The 16,943-nt window shown below is 42.0% G+C and overlaps 1 protein-coding gene across 5 annotated transcripts in view; it reads left to right on the forward strand.

The window, feature by feature from the left end:
• Positions 1-16,943, forward strand: part of LOC119972233 (vacuolar protein sorting-associated protein 13B-like) — a 1,046,946-nt gene that overhangs the window by 124,146 nt on the left and 905,857 nt on the right. For all 5 annotated transcript variants that reach the window (XR_005462014.1, XM_038808618.1, XM_038808616.1 and 2 more), the window contains exon 7: positions 2,512-2,686. Coding sequence is in view for 4 of the 5 variants with exons in the window: in XM_038808618.1 (XP_038664546.1) it covers positions 2,512-2,686 (175 nt within the window). In the remaining variant the exon portion in view is untranslated. The remainder of the gene's footprint in view (positions 1-2,511; positions 2,687-16,943) is intronic.

Raw genomic sequence — 16,943 nt, forward strand, 5'->3', positions numbered from 1 at the left:
AGGTTCGATTCCCTGCTGGGTCACTGTCTGTGCGGAGTCTGCAGATTCTCCCTGTGTCTGTGTGGGTTTCCTCCGGGTGCTCCGGTTTCCTCCCACAGTCCAAAGCCGTGCAGGTTAGGTGGATTGGCCATGATAAATTGCCCTTAGTGACCAAAAAGGTTAGGTGGGGTTATTGGGTTACGGGGATAGGGTGGAAGTGGAAGCTTAAGTGGGTCGGTGCAGACTCAATGGGCCGAATGGCCTCCTTCTGCACTGTATGTTCTATGTTGGCAAAACACGATTGGTCTTTAACAATTAATTGCTAATTAATCCACAGTTTCCAGGCGATTGTTAATTTTGGCCCAGGCTGTAGTTTCTGAAAACTTTCCCAGCATTGTGGTTAAACTGGCTTGTCTGTAGAGGCTGGCTTTACCCACCCAATGTTTTTTGAACAAGTTTGTAACATTTGTATTTCTCCAGACTTCTGGCACCATCCGGTCTGTGTATGTTCAGAGGGTGTAGCAGTTTGTTGGGAAAGAAAGAAGGAGCTCCAAGTGCTGACATCTTCAGACCTTCCAGATGCGCGCAGGCCAGGAATTTGTTGCACACGTGTAGTTCGGAATCTTCACATTCTTCGGGCCCAGGACAGGAAAAAGAAGAGCTTGAAAACTCCAGTTAGGTGAATGGTGCGGAGTGCCAAAGTCGAGAAGTGCCCCTTAAGGCGACAGCGAGAGGTCTTAAAAGAGAAGTCTCAACTAAGGGAAAAGATGGGATAGAAACAGATCCCAGTGAGGTTAAGAAAAAGAGAGTAGCAAAGAAACGGGCTCTAATTAGAAAAGGGCGCATACTTTAAATTAAATGGGCTTGGGGGAAGCCCGAGCGCTCGAAGAGGGCTCAGAAGAAGCCCTGAAGATCCAAGAAGGCACCCCCAGGTTGGTGACTCAAGCTGTTGGGAAAAAGGAAGCTCTTTGGAGCAGTGATGTTCTGCTTGTCACGGCCAAAGAGCTGAAATTGTATTTGTAAGTTGTTGATTGAGTGTACTCGGGAACCCTGGAGAACAGAATTTTGGAAGGCAAAATGAAAACCCCATAAGGTGGGCTATCGTTGAAGTATTCCGAGTTCGAGCGCCCTTTGAAGGGAATTTCAAGGTGACTGGAAAATCTCAGCAAATCTGGCAGCATCTGTAGGGAGAGAAAAGAGCTAACGTTTCGAGTCCGATGACTCTTTGTCAAAGCTAACAGAGTTTAATTTTGTTTGTTGAAAACTTGTGGAATCTTGTGACTTTCTTCAGTTGGCAAGTGTCTTGGATCTCAAACTTTGGCTACTTTGAACAAAACATTATTGGTCCAACACCAGATCTCACCAACAACTTGGAGTCACGCCAAGCATAGTAACAATGGTTAGGATGGCCAATGCCTCTGCAATTTCCACACTTAAGTTCCTCAGCAACCTCTAATGCATTGCATGTGGTCCTGGTCTCTTATCAACACAACTACAGCCAGTCTTCCCAAAACCACATTTACCAACTTTTGACCTTCTAGTATGTCACTATCTCCTCTTTTACTGTGACTTTGATAGCATCTTCCTCCTTGGTAAAGAGAGATGCAAAGTACTTTGGGATATATATGGATACTTGTCTTTATTAGCCAAGGCATAGAATGAATATAAGAGGTGAGGTTATGATGAAACTGTACCGGACACTTGCTTGGCCATAGTTGGAGAACTATGTGCAATTTTGGTTGTCAATATTGTGATTGCAGTAGAGAGGATGCAGAAGAGATTCACCACAATGTGGCCTCGGCTGGAGCATTTCAGCTAGGAAGAGAGGCTGGTTAGACTGAGGTTGTTCTCCTTGGAGCAGAGACGACTGAGTGGGGGAACCTGATTGAGATGTATAAAATTATGAAGGACATAGATAGGGTAGATAGAAAAAACCTTTTCCCCTTAGTGGGGAGCTCAAAAACTGGGGGCATAGGTAACGGCGGGTGATTCAAAGGGTATTTGAGGAAAATAATTTTGACCCATATGGTGGTGGACATCTGCAGCTCACGGCCTGAAAGGGTGGCAGAGGCGGGAACCCTCAACATTTAAGAAACATTTCGATAAGCACTTGAAACGCCATAGCATACAAGGCTACGGACCAAGTCCTGGAAAACAGGATGAGAATAGAAAGGTGCTTGATGGTCAGTTCAGTCACGATGGGCTGAAGGGTCTCTTTCTGTGCTGTAAATGTATAAATGTCTGACTCTACTCATTTCATACCTCAACTCACCCTTTTTGGTCCCTAACTGGTTCAACTCCTCCTTTTACTGCTCTTTTATTATTTATATGTCTATAGAAAAGTTCCCGATTCCCTTTTGTCATATTCTCTGTTTGCTGCTCTTTTATTCTTCACTTCCCTCTTCCTTATTTTATTGAATAGTTTTGGATTTCCCTTCAATTCAATTGTCTTCCAGGCTTTTAATTGTACCTCCTAATATAACACTTCCAAAATGAAGTAGAAATAGTTCAATTTCTTTTTCACTTTTGCAGATTCAGGCTCTTGTTGAAAGTTTGAAACTCTCCATCACAGACCAACAACTTCCTATGCTTATCCGTATTATTCAGCTTGGAATTGCACTTTACTATGGTGAAATTTGCTCTTACAAAGATGCAGAAATGGAAGAAACAAGTTCTATCGCAAAGGAGACAACCATTATTCAAATGGGTAAGTAGAAACTATTTAAGTTCTAAACTGTTTAATATTGGAATAAATGAGTCCACTTGATTGGCATCTCACTCATGGCTTAAACATCATCCTCGACTGCTAACGCATTGAGGTTCTAGTGCACTGTCTACTGGATGCACTGCAGCACCTCCCAAACCACAAGTCCCGGCAATAAGGGCACCGAGTGCATGAGAACACCATTATTTCCAAGTTCTCCAATCAGGTTGTATGTCATCCTGACTTAGACATATATATAAGTATCAGTTGTATATTAAGTCTGTCCAATTGCAGGCAGGTGGTCGACATTAACCTGTGAATCACACCTGCCCTTAAAGGCACTGACTTAAACTGCAGTTGTTGGGTTAGTCGGTGCTGGTCGTAATCTGTAACTGTGCAAATAGATTCTATAAAATTGTGTAAAGATTGACCTGAGTTCTATCCTTTACCACCTGGCTTTTTGGAGTGTAACATAAAGGGCTGTAAAATGTAATTTTTTATTGTTCCAAGCCAGGTCTCACAAAGAAAATAACAGAAGGAATTGGAGCACACATAGACCATATGGCCCCTTCAGCTTGCAATATTATCATAGCCTTTCTTCTGCTTGAACGTCACGCCTCTTCCCCTCCCCCTCCCCACACCCATCCCTCCATATCCCTTGATTCTCTGAGGGATGAAAAATCTTATCTCTCAGCCTTGAATATGCTCAATGTTGAAGCAGTCACAACCTCTTTGAGTGAAGTAATTTCTCCTCAATTTATCCCTAAATGGGGCGGCATAGTGGCACAGTGGTTCGCACTGCTGCCTCACACAGTGCCAGGGACCCGGGTTCGATTCTGATATTCTGACCTCCGGTGACTGTCTGTGTGGAGTTTGCACATTCTCCCTGTGTCTGCGTGGATTTCCTCCGGGTACTCCGGTTTCTTCCCACAGTGCAAAGGCAGGTTAGGTGGATTGGCCATGATAAATTGCCCCTTAGAAATGAAATTAAATGAAAATCGCTTATTGTCACAAGTAGGCTTCAAACGAAGTTACTGTGAAAAGCCCTCAGTCGCCACATTCTGGTGCCTGTTCGAGGAGGCTGGTACGGGAATTGAACCCGCGCTGCTGGCCTGCCTTAGTTTGCTTTAAAAGCCAGCTATTTAGTCCACTGTGCTAGGGTGGGGTTGCAGGAACTGTGAAGGGAGATTGGGCCTAGGTTGGGTAGTCTTTCAAAGGGTTGGTACAGACTCAGTGGGCCGAACTGGATGATTCGATGCAGTGATTTACCCCCTAACCTGAGACTGCACCCCTGTGTTCCAGGATCCCCAACCAAGGGAAACAACCTCTCTACCTGCCAAAATCCTTCAAAATGTTGTATGTTTTTGATTGAGATTACCCCTCATTCCTCTAAAAGGCCCAGTTTGCCCAGCCCTTCAATATAGTACCCCCCTCTCATTCCAGAACCCATAATCTGCTGAAGCTTGGCTGTACCACCTCCAAGGTAAGCCTGTTCTTCCTCTGATTAGGCGACCAAAACTGCACATAGTACTTCAGGTGTGTGGTCCCGATAATTGTACAAGACATCCTTGTTCTGACACTCCAATCTGCTTGCAATAAAGGGCAATATTTTTTTGTATTTATTCGTTCATCGGCTGTGGTGTTGCTGGCAAAGCCAGAAAAAAATCGGTGGTGAACTGTCTGCTTGAACCACTGCTGTCCATATGTCTTTTTCATACCTGATTGCTTACTGCTAACTTTGTGTTTCTTGTTAGACTGCACCCACGTTTTTCTGAGCATCAATAGTTCATGGCATCATGCCTTTTATAAACGATTCTGCTTTTCTATTCTTGTTACCAAAACAAATAAACTCACAACTTCCCCATATCATATCCACCTGTCACCTTGTTGTCCATTCACTCTATATCCTTTGCAGCCTCTTTGGCTCTTCTTAAAGCTTGTATTCCCATCCAGAAAATGTAAACAAACTTAGGCACACACTCAATCTCTATCCAAGTCAATTATATAGATTTCAATTGCGAGGTCGCGACTCTGATCTTTGTGGCAGTGCACTAGTTACAGCATGCCAACTTGAAAATGCTCCATTAATCCCTATGTTCTGCTTCATGTCCATTAACCCATTTTCCATCCCTGTTGGTATTTTTCCCCCAACCCCATCTGCCTTTATCTTGTGTGTTAACATTGTGGAAATCCAAGTATGCTATATCTACTGGTTCGCCTTAATGACCCTACTGTTTTCATCCTCAAAAAAATTTGACAAATACTCTTTGTAAAATGATGTTGACTTTATATAATGACACAGCAGTGTGTGTCTTTGTAGACTATCAGTAATTATTCCGCTATGGCCGATGACGTTGCTAGTGATAGATTAAGAACAAATCAGACCTGAGTGCATGTTTGAAGTGGGTAATGCGGTTTGTTGGTATATAGATGCACACTTGTTCAATGTTGTGAATGTGGATTGTGTACAGTTAACTTGCCTGCAGACATGGTGTTTAATGCAGCTTTTTAATAATAATAATGGTATTTTATAATAATTATATTGTATTCAAGAAGAACATTCGCAGCCCAAAGGCTGAATTGCAGTGCGACTTACATGGAAAACAATGTTCAAACATGTAACAGTCTTGCAGTAACAAGATAGAGGACAAATTGAACAATCCACAGGGGACTGGCGGCAAGATATTAAAGGAAGGGTAATGTTGAATTGAAATAAAATTACAGATGAATGCACTATTCCTACATGACGGGTACTGAAATACAGTGGGTACTCTGTTCCCACTGCTGTCAATGGGAATTACCATAGAAGCCGCCCCGTGCTCCCGGGAAACCTGCGGGCGCGGGTGCATTGCCGGCGGCACCAGAGAATCCTGCCGCTGGCGAATGGTTGGAGAATTCCAGCCCTAATCTCATACCTGCCCTTGTCTTGTACTCTTTAACAGCAATAAAAATACAAGCCTTGCTGTTCTACTATATTGATGACTCTACATCTGGTGTAGTCACAATAGAGTAGACAGCTATGGCTCAATGGTTACCTGTCACCTCTGGGTCAGAAGACTAGGTGCAGGTTCCTCTCCAGGTGCAAGTAGCTGAAGCTTGTATGCAGGATCGAGGGAGTGCTGCACCGTCAGGGGTGCCATCTTTCAGTTATGATGTTAAACAAAGGACTCACCTGCTCTCTCAGCTGGATGGTAAAGATCCCAAGGCACTATTCTTAGAGGTGTAGGTGAATTCTCCCAGTTATCTACCCAATATTTATCTCTCAACTCCCGTTAATAGATTGCCGTACTATTATCACATTGCTTTATGTAGGATATTGCAGTATGCAAGTAGGCAACCATATTTCCGACATTATATCTACGGTGTTCAAAAGGCATCTTGAAAAATAGGATGGGTATAGAGGGATACGGCACAAGGAAGTGCTGAGGGTTTTGGCAAAGGTTGGTATCATGCCCAGTAAAGGCTTGGAGGGACGAAGGGTCTGTTCCTGTGCTGTTTTGTTCTTTGTTCTTTGCAAGTGACTACGCTCCAAAATACAATACCTTTATTTTGTCTGTGAAGCCCTTTGGCGTGGCCTTAGGTTTGTGAAAGGTGCTGTATAGGATTGCTTTCTTTTTCTCTGAACTACATCATTTTGAGAAGAGGATAGCGTTTAAAAAAAAAAAATAGAAGCTCCAGGCTAGAATTTGGAAATACTTACAATTTCAAAGCTTCAGTTATTTTAATCTCGCTCAGGCTTGAGGTGTTGATTTGTGTGGAATTCTTATCCGATGACTTCACTGGGGTGTAGAGCCTGATCAGCATGGGATGTGGAGCTGAAGCACAAGTTCCAGAAAGTCATGGTAATTTATGGAGAGGAATACTGGGTCGTATGATCTGTAGAAACTGCTCGAAACCCAAGCAATTAGTGTTGGCTGGCATGAATAGCATTCTTCATTCACTGCCAGATGTGCAGTTTGTTGTCATGCTGCTGCTATGTGGAACCATGCAAGTGAATTAGTAGTCTATCAGAAAAATATACAAGTTGGATTAGCTGCTTGGAACAGGAATATCAAGTTACCGATATAAATGTGTGGTTTATGGTATTCAGATTTTCAGCACTCGATAAGAAGTGTACAGTTGAAAATATGTTGGTGTCTTTGAAAAAATTAAGATTAACAGTACACTACCATTAATCGTATTCTTTCAAAGGATGCAGGATACTTTGATTAAACAAAGCAAGTATTTGAAGAGCATTTTTGAGAAGAGGATTTTTTTTCTTTAACTTCCTTGATCTTCACTTTTGTCAGCTTTCCGTCCTCATACGGAAGTGGAAATGGGACTGAGATTTGTCTCATTTGTCCTAAATTAACTCCATCTCCTGTGTGCTTAACACTTGTGTAGCGAGGTGGGAGGTTGATGGCAACTATTGCTTGCTGCTCTGAATTGGCACCAGTGTACTAATGCTTGAAGGAGAGGTGCTTGAAGGAGGGTCTTAAAGGAAGAGATAATTATGATGAGGAAAACTGAAGGTACAGCTGCCAATTGTTTGATGAATTATTAGTTTTTATGGCAGTGGTGGTGTGGACTGGGAGCCAATGTATGTGAACAAGGATCATGGTGATGGGTGAGCAGGATTCGATGAATGATTGGATCCGGGCAGCAGAGTTTTGGATGCGTTGAAGATTAGATGGTGGTGGATGGGATGTCATGAAAAATGAGTTCATTCTATTAATGCAGTGAACATACAAATTAATTATACTGTCAGATATTTTCAACCTAAGTGCAAGGAGCAATTTATGTAATATTATATAGCCTTTCAGCAGCTTACCTTTCGTTGATGATATTAAATTTTTCATGCATGGGCCAGGGTTTAGACAACACCAAAGTGTATCGTGGAGTTCACCTGACCCACAACTTTAAATAGATTTTGGTTATGGGGAGCACAAGGGCCCACTTTACAGGTGTGATGCAACAGAGAAGTATTTTTAAAACAAAACAATGTTAATTCTATGAATCCAGTTAACATCTTATTAACTACCAACACTGATAACCCCCCAAAAAGATCCAGTACTCTATAGGTAATCCGTAGTAACTTCCCTAACAACATCCATAAGCCAAAACATTTTTTAACAAAGACAGTAGGTTTGCATTCTCTACAGAAACAGGTATTACTTTGAAATCATCAAATGATCTGGGGACATTCTTTATCATGCAGAGAGAGAGAGAGACCAAACATACATCTGCTTGGTTTGAATGCAGCTCTCCAACTGAAAGCGAAACTAAAACACAGAGCCAAAAAGAGCTCCAGCTCCACCCACACAATGACATCACTGCAGCCATTTGATGAAGCACACTTTACAGGGATATTCACATGACACAACCTGAAGCACAATATCTGTTGCTCATAATACCGCATTTCAAGCTGAGCTAGTGGAGTGCCATCACTGGAATTTGTCTGAGAATACAATACACAAATACCTTTGTCCTGTATTTTGTTGTAAAAGCAGCTTTTACTATGTGCAACTTTTAAATTTCCTGAACAGAGCATGCACTTCCTTCGTTCTGATTTTTCAACATTTTCTTAATGCGTCTGGAATAAATTTAAAGCTTTGTATTCTGTGGTATTACAATTTTTGATGGCGGCATGACCACAGATGTATTTACGTTACCTGGCCACAATTTTGATCCAAGTTGCAGCCTTTAAATTTGCAGTTGCAATAAAGATCTTGTACCAATACCAACATTGTTTTCTTGAAAAAATGAATGTTTTGGTTTTGGAAGTATGCAAGTGTGCAGATTATTGCACAAGCTCAAATGATATTATTGGCTAAAATATTCCGACAAGTGCTGCGATATTAAAGGAAAATGGACATTATCTAACAGTTTACAATTATCATTTTATTTGTCTGCTCCCCAGATCTTTTGTTTGAAAGTTTTGTTTTAAATTCAGTACCAATAGATCAGACACTGTTTTCTTGCTAAAGGCTATGAAGGATCACAAGTACAAAGAGGCAGTCTCGATCCAATTCTCTGTGGATGTTAGATAACAGCATAAATTTCCTCAAATTTAACTGTGATCGAGTGGTATTATTTGAGGTGATAAGATCTATATAAAGCAATGCTAGTATTTCTTGTGCATTAGTAAATACCTTCTTGAACTAGATATGCAGTTTTACCGGGGAATGAAGCACTAAACCTCTGTTTTATCTGCCTTCATTTTGTAATCTTTTTTGAGCACACATATTCAAAGTTTAATACTTCTTGGCTCGTTGTGTGCTCATTGTGATCCAGTATGTAACTCTGAACTGGGCATCAGCGTTGGACGAACTGAAGTTAATAGAGCTCTCGAAGAGCATTGGAACAATGGAGACTGGAGGGGAGAAATGATGTGGAGATGCCGGCGTTGGACTGGGGTGAGCACAGTAAGCAGTCTTACAACACCCGGTTAAACTCACCTGAGGAAGGAGCAGTGCTCCGAAAGCTAGTGATTTGAAACAAACCTGTTGGACTTTAAACTGGTGTTGTTAAGACTGCTTACGGAGGGGAGAAAGGCACAGAAGGGGCGGGGGGGGGGGGGGATTATGGCAATTGTGGGGGCGGTCAGATAAATTTAAAATATGAACTCTTGGGACGTGGACGTCACTGGCTTGGTAAAAACATTCATTGCCTACCTCTCATTTTCCAGCGAGGTGGTGGTGGGAAATGTCTTTTGATGCATTGTGTAGCCTGCTAGACCATTTCAAAGGGCTGTTTGAATCAATTGAATTAGTGTGGGACTAGAGTAACATGGAGGCAAGTCTAGGTAAGGACTTTGGTGAACCAGGTGTGCTTTCAATGACAGTCCCGCAGCTTTATAGAACCTTAGTTAGGCCACACTTGGAGTTTTGTGTTCAATTCTGGTCGCCACACTACCAGAAGGATGTGGAGGCTTTAGAGAAGGGGCAGAAGAGATTTACCAGTATGCTGCCTGGTATGGAGGGCATTAGCTATGAGGAGCGGTTGAATAAACTCGGTTTGTTCTCACTGGGACGACGAAGGTTGAGGGGCGACCTGATAGAGGTCTACAAAATTATGAGGGGCATAGACAGAGTGGATAGTCAGAGGCTTTTTCCCAGGGTAGAGGGGTCAATTACTAGGGGGCATAGGTTTAAGGTGCGAGGGGCAAGGTTTAGAGTAGGTGTACGAGGCAAGTTTTTTACACAGAGGGTACTGGGTGCCTGGAACTCGCTTTCCGGAGGAGGTGGTGGAAGTAGGGATGATAGTGACATTTAAGGGGCATCTTGACAAATACATGAATAGGATGGAAATAGAGGTATACGGACCAAGGAAGTGCAGAAGATTTTAGTTTAGATGGGCAGCATGGTCGGCACAGGCTTGGAGGGCCGAAGGGCCTATTCCTGTGCTGTACTTTTCTTTGGTCTTTGTTCTTGTTCTTTGTGGTAATTACGTTTTATAGTTTTATGTTTTATAGAAATGGAAGTAGGCAGCTTTGTGATGAAGAGCATCTAGGATCAGCAGCTCAGCTGGGACCGTAGTAAGAGAGAGCTGTTGCTCGCAAGATTAGCTTCAGACAGTGTCTATGGAGAGGAATTGGATTAGTGATAAGGGTACAGACTTTCTGTTGAGCACTGAAAGTGACCGTCTTGGTCTTCCCAATGTGGACATTTTGACTCTTTAGTCTTAGTCGACTAAGTGTCAAACCAAGCAGCGAAGGAGTTGACCAAGGTAAGAAGGAGATTGGGATGGCCTTCATCAACTTTCATGAAGTTGTCCATATCTACAGATGATGTCACCAATGGATGAGGAAAGAGCTCAAGGTAGTCCCTTGAAGGACTTAGAAACTGACCAAACAGCGACAAGTAGAGAAGCCCCTTGCTTAAACCAATGAGAATATAACTGTAGGTGAGGGCACGCCAAGTGAGCTGGAAAATGGAGACGGATAGTATGGTTACTATGACAAAGACTGTTCAGATGGATGCTGTGAAATGACACATCATGGTCGGATAATGCTGTTTGTGGCATTGTTTATGAATGTATCAGCGTGTGACAAGAATTGAAACTTCATTGAACCTGTCAGCGGTTCCAGTCAGCGCACAGCACGGAGATGCTCCAGCAGCATGACACAGTGACCTCTCCGTGGTCGAAGGTTGGCATCGCCCTCTGTCATGCGATTAAGGGTCATGGTGTTCGGGCCGGAAAGTGGAGCGGAGTTCACAAAAGATCAGCCATGATCTCATTGAATGGCGGAGCAGGCTCGAGGGGCCAGATGGCCTACTCCTGCTCTTAGTTCTTATGTTCTTATGTTCTTATGATCATTGATTATTTCTCGAATTACCCTGAGGTGCTGAAGCTCCCGGACCTCACCTCTTGCACCATCATCAAAGCCTGTAAGGAGACGTTCTCAAGGCATGGCATCCCAATCACTGTCATGAGCAACAATGGCCCGTGCTTTAACAGTCGAGAATGGTCCACGTTTGCCAGGTCATACAATTTCCAGCATGTCACCTCCAGTCTGCACTATCTGCAGTCCAATGGAAAAGTCGAGAAAGGGGTGCACATTGTGAAACAGCTCATCTGCAAGGCCGCGAACTCTGCTTCCGCCATATACCTTGCACTGCTCGTGTACAGGGCGACTCCATTGTCCACTGGCATGTCGCCGGCTCAACTCCTGATCAACAGGGACATGCAGACGACGCTTACAGCCATACACCTGCCCAACCTGGATCACCTCCCGGTGCTGCAGAAGATGCAGCAGCTCCGCCACCTCTCCTGCGGTCAACCAGGATCGGACGCAAGCCTCAGAGACTGGACTTGTGAACGTTTGTTTTGTTTGCTCTGTTCTGTTGTCCTCCGTCAGTCACATTAGACAGACTCATTCACATGTAAATACATTCACATACGCCAACAAAACATTAAAAAAAAGGGAGATGTCATGATGTGCAAATATGCAGCTAATGAACACATAAAATAGGACAGGAACAATGAGCAGTCAGGACACTCGGGGGTGGTATCTCAGTATAAAAGGGATGAGGCACTCACACCCCCCTCTTTCCACAGACCAACATCTACAGAGTGAGACAGGGAGTATCCTCAGCATCACACTCCAGCACCCGGCTTCGAGCAAGGCTGGTTCAGTTAGACTGAGTTACTACATTTAGATTAGCAGAGAGTCAAACTCATTGAGAACTGTGCTAATAGTTCAATAAAACACATTGAACCCACTTCTAAGTCTGGAGCAACTTTTATTCAAATCTGCATCAAGTGGCAACTTGTGTTATTCCAAATTACATAACACAACAAGAAGCTGGGTGTTTTCTTGACTGATGATTGTGGCAGAGAAGGGTGAGGCTTGACAGTACTCCACGTGATGCAGCTTGATGTGAACCCCATTTAACACATGAAAGTGCTCTGAATTTTGAACGCTCCGATTAAATCTTTTAACCTTCTCTGCTGATCATTTAAAAATTTTTTTTAGAGTGCCCAATTCATTTTTTTTCCAATTAAGGGGCAATTTAGCATCGCCAATCCACCTGCCCTGCACATCTTTGGGTTGTGGGGGCGAAACCCACGCAAACACGGGGAGAATGTGTAAACTCCACCCAGAGCCGGTATCGAACCTGGGATCTCAGCGCCGTGAGGCAGCAGTGCTAATCACTGTGCCACCGTGCTGCCTTCTCTGCTGATAATTAAAGTGTCTCGTACCTGATATTGTCTTCATAAATTGCCCCCTACTGCTGACATCTTAACTATTTTCAAAGTAGTCGATGAACGGCTGCTATCTCCGGCAAACTCCTCCACAGTCCATCTGAAGACGGACTTGATCTTTTCCAACCTGAGGAGTTCCGCGAGGCTGCTCACCCAAACTCCAGGTTTCGGCAGCTCAAAGTCCCTCACTCCAATCAGATCCGTTTCCGGGCTACCAGGGATGCAAAGTTCCAAGATGTCGGCCTCTCTCGCCCCCCTGGACCCCCGAGTTTTCTGACACTCCAAAGATTGCCACTTCTGGACTTGGGATCGAGTCTTTAAATTGCTTTTGTACTCAATCTGTTGCCTCAATATTTTTCCAAAAGTATGATGCTTGTGATGGAGCTTAAAATTCTAATTATCGTTTATCCAGCAATTTGTACAGGTTTAGAGCTATTTCTTCACTTCTGTACCTCCAGAGGTGTGCCTCTATTTATAACATCTCCGATTTCTATATAGTTTTGGAACTTTTTCAATTGTTGTGTCATTTCTGAAGATCTTTGTATTTAACTGGAAATAGTATCATAGAATCATAGAATTTACAGTGCAGAAGGAGGCTATTTGGCCGAATGAGTCTGCCCCAGCCCTTACAAATAGCACCCTACTGAAGCCTACGTATCAACCCTATACCCGTAACCCAGTAACCCCCACTTAATGTTTTTTGAACACTAAAGGCAATTTAGCATGGCCAATCCACCTAACCTGCACATCTTTGGACCGTGGGAGGAAACTGGAGCACCCGGAGGAACCCAAGCAGACACGGGGAGAACATGCAAACTCCGTACAGACAGCGACCTAACCGGGCATCAAACCTGGGACCCTGGAGCTGTGAAGCAACTGTGCTAACCACTATGCTACCGTGCTGTCCATGGTATAGGGAGAGAGAGCATTGGTGTAGAACATTACATCTCTTATACTTCAGTAGCTCCTGGTTTTAAACTGCTTACAGGTGTTCTCAAATCCTTATATGGAGTCAACATCATTTTAAGTGTTTGTCCTTTCCATACTTAGGTTGTGGCTACTGGAGCTATAACTCATTCAGTTATGATTTGGAAAGAGGGGAAAGGTTTTGAAATTTTGGGTGGCAGTGTCGAGATAATATTTCCATGCTGAAGAAGATTTGTTGTTCCTGACTTGAAGGATTATGTTCCGGACTTGGCCCCAAGGGGGCCAAAAAAATATATTGTTGCTGTTGTCGGTCCATGTCAAATCTCGTGCCCCATTGAATAAACTCGAGCATTGGAGAGTATCAGAGTTCATAAATTTCCGAAATGATATATAATTGTTTGCCACTTGGTACATCATTTCCGAGGTTGAAAAGTTGTGTTCATTTTAACACTTGTGGTAATTAAAGCATTGCTGTTTAAAGAAAGACAACTTTAAAATACAAGAACTCACTTCAACATGATATGAAGAGCAGGCTTGGGTAATTGATTTAAGGGTTTGGTACAAACAGCTGTTAGCTTTGTAGGATGAGCACCAAAATCTGGTATAAGCATTGACTATATCTATGAAGCTGCTCTGGCCAGAATCGTGTTGACAATTGACTACATCCCGTCAGTGCTGTGGAATATATTATCTGTTGTAATTCAGATGCTGTCCAGATACATTTTATCATACTTAATGTGAAGAATCTGTTCCATAAGCAAAGACAAGTATGCCATGACATCAACATATATCCTTGTCTGTCCAAAGTAATCTGGTCAGTAATATGCCCTGGGAGAACAGTAAGAAATAAGAGCAGCAGTAAGACGAACAGCCCCATGAACTGATTCTGCTATTCAGTAAGATTCTGACTGATTATATCAACTCCACTTTCCTACTTTATCCCCATATTGCTTGAGATACAATGAAATAATTTCCATGAGGCAATGTGGATGCCGAACCTTATGCCTTATTAGCAACTTCAAACTCCTACCTTTTAAAATATCTTAATGGTTTGCCCCCATAGCTTTGCAAACTTTTCTTTTTCAAGTATTTTAGCCAATTCTCTTTTGAAAGATGTAAAATCTGCTTCCACCACCTTGTTTTTTACAACATGTATCTATCTCTCCTTTGGCTCCATTGTTGGGTTGTATTTGCTTTGGTTGTATTGGCCGCACACTCAGTTTCTGAAGCTTGCCACCTGTCTATATCTTTTTTAAAGATTTGCTCAAAATCTATGTCTCCAAATTAGGATGATCTTAATTCTTCTGTTAGCCCTCAGCATCCACATTTTGCCTCTTTTGGATTCATTCCCTGGATGTGAGCTTATTGCCCTTGAGAAGGGCATTTCTCTGAGACACTATTTACCTTAAAGATGCCAAGTAAATGTGAAATGATGGATGGTAGAGATTGGTCAAGCTTGTATTGCAGTTTAAAAACTTTGTGCTGTTAGACATAAAGCAGTAGCACTGAGTAATGCAGTGGATTGAATAGCTAACAAAATAAAATACTTAAAATCCTAATTTGGAAAATTAAGTGTCTGTGGGAGTAATTCAAATTCTGACTAATAGCTAGAACGAAAGTAAGTAGAATTTGGGAGCAGAGCGAAACTTGTCTGGGCTTAAACTGAAAATATAAAGAGAGAGGCTTCATTTGTGAGCTGAGGTGATTCTATTAAGCAGCAAATCAAGAGATAAAATTCGATTTGAATGCAAACTGTGTTGATAAGGCAACTTGATTGACTATTTATCATACCCATAAAACTATTTAACTTAAACACATGCACTGGTGAAAAGCTTAGAATCAAACTTTTGTGTCCATCCAATCTATTTTTAAATACATCTGTTAGGTAGATAGCGAGATATATAATTTTCATAGAACATAAACATGAATAACTCCTGCCAGCTAAAACTTGCGCTCCCAAGTCATTCGAAAAGGCAGAGGTGGTGTTCCTCAAAATTTGCGCGTGCACACAAACACACACACACACACACACACACACACACAGTGACTGACTTAACCAAGTGATCAGTCAAGGTGAGTAAAACCATTTAGGCTGAATAAGCAGCTATCCACTGTTGCCTTTGTCTGGGTAGAATTAAATTAGTTCTGACAGCTCCTATCTTTTCTGCGCTTTTGACCCTGACTTGAACAGCCACAGCTGCTAATATATATTTAACTACTATAACACATCTCTTCAAAAGGAGCTGACTTGCTGCAGGGCCTGATGAATGGCAACAAAAATGAAGGTCAATGTTTTTTAACATTGGGTTCACATTGATCCTTGAACAGTGCCCCATTATGTACACTTATAAATCAGTTTACGCTCTTGGCCAGAAACACATGCAGATTTATACATATACAGTGCAAATATATAAATAAAAAGCATGTAATGACCCAGAGAAATTCTATGCATTCTGATTAGTGAAGAAACTTTGCGAGTATTAATGCTGACTTCATAGGCGAATATAGTTAATCAGCTGCAACTAAATAGTAACTACCCACGAACCTTTATTTCAACCAATTAGGGAGACAGAGTAATCAGACAGTGAACTTTGCCATGATGACAGCTAATTAATTCTCTTCCACAAATTATTAAAAATTGCCAATTGTACAGAGTTGCTCTGTTGAGCTGGTGCATAATACCTAACCAGTTACTTTATATATATATATATATATATATATATATATATATATATATATATTTATATATATCTCATTCTGTGTACATAAAGGTAAAGATACTTTGTTCAAAAACCCAATAAAAAACATTCATTGAAAAAAAAATTGTGATCCCGCCACCACAAGCTTCCAATCAACGAGTAAACGTTTCGAGGGTAGATCCTTTGATAAAAGCTGTTTATTTCAAAAAAGAGAGTGTTGTAATAGGAACAAGTAGAAAATGAATGCAGGTTTTTATTACACTTCTGATAGGCTTAAGTTGTCATTGTTTCCTCAGACTGAATGGTGAAAGCACTGTTAATGTATAGACTTTAGAAGGGATCCTTTTTTTACACTTTGTACACTAAAAATTTATTGCACGGTGTATTGTAAGCATCACTGGCATTGCTGACATTTATTGGCCATCCCTAGTTGCTCTGAGAAGATAGTGATAGACCTTAAATAAAAGCAGTCTGTGTGATTTGTGTTATTCTTAGCAGTGAGTACCTTTGCTCAGCTGCTTCTGAGGGCAGTCAAAAATCAACCCGTTGCTGGAGCACTGGATTCAAACACTTAATGAGATTGGGCAAAGACTGCGGGTTACCTTCCCTTGTTATTAGTACCATTTTTAATTCATTTTAAAATTAAATTCAAATTTGTTTTCTGCCATGGTTTGAACTTGTGCTCCTTTGATTATTGGGGCCAATCACGTTGCCATTTCCATTACAATACAGTTGTATTGATTCGGATTGCTTTTCTGTGAAGTACGCGCTCATTAAATCGGAACATTTATTGGGAAATTTGAGCTTGTAAACTGTGACAGGTGATCTGTTGTACATTGAGCCATCTGTATGCCTTGTCATGGAGTTGTTGAGGTCAGATTAGATTTTTCCATCCTTGCTCCTTTCTGTAGGTTTCCTTTTGACTGCTTTGGACAGTGGAGAGCTGT

The sequence above is a fragment of the Scyliorhinus canicula genome, chromosome 10, assembly GCF_902713615.1.
Source record: "Scyliorhinus canicula chromosome 10, sScyCan1.1, whole genome shotgun sequence".
In the NCBI taxonomy this organism is placed as follows: Eukaryota; Metazoa; Chordata; class Chondrichthyes; order Carcharhiniformes; family Scyliorhinidae; genus Scyliorhinus; species Scyliorhinus canicula.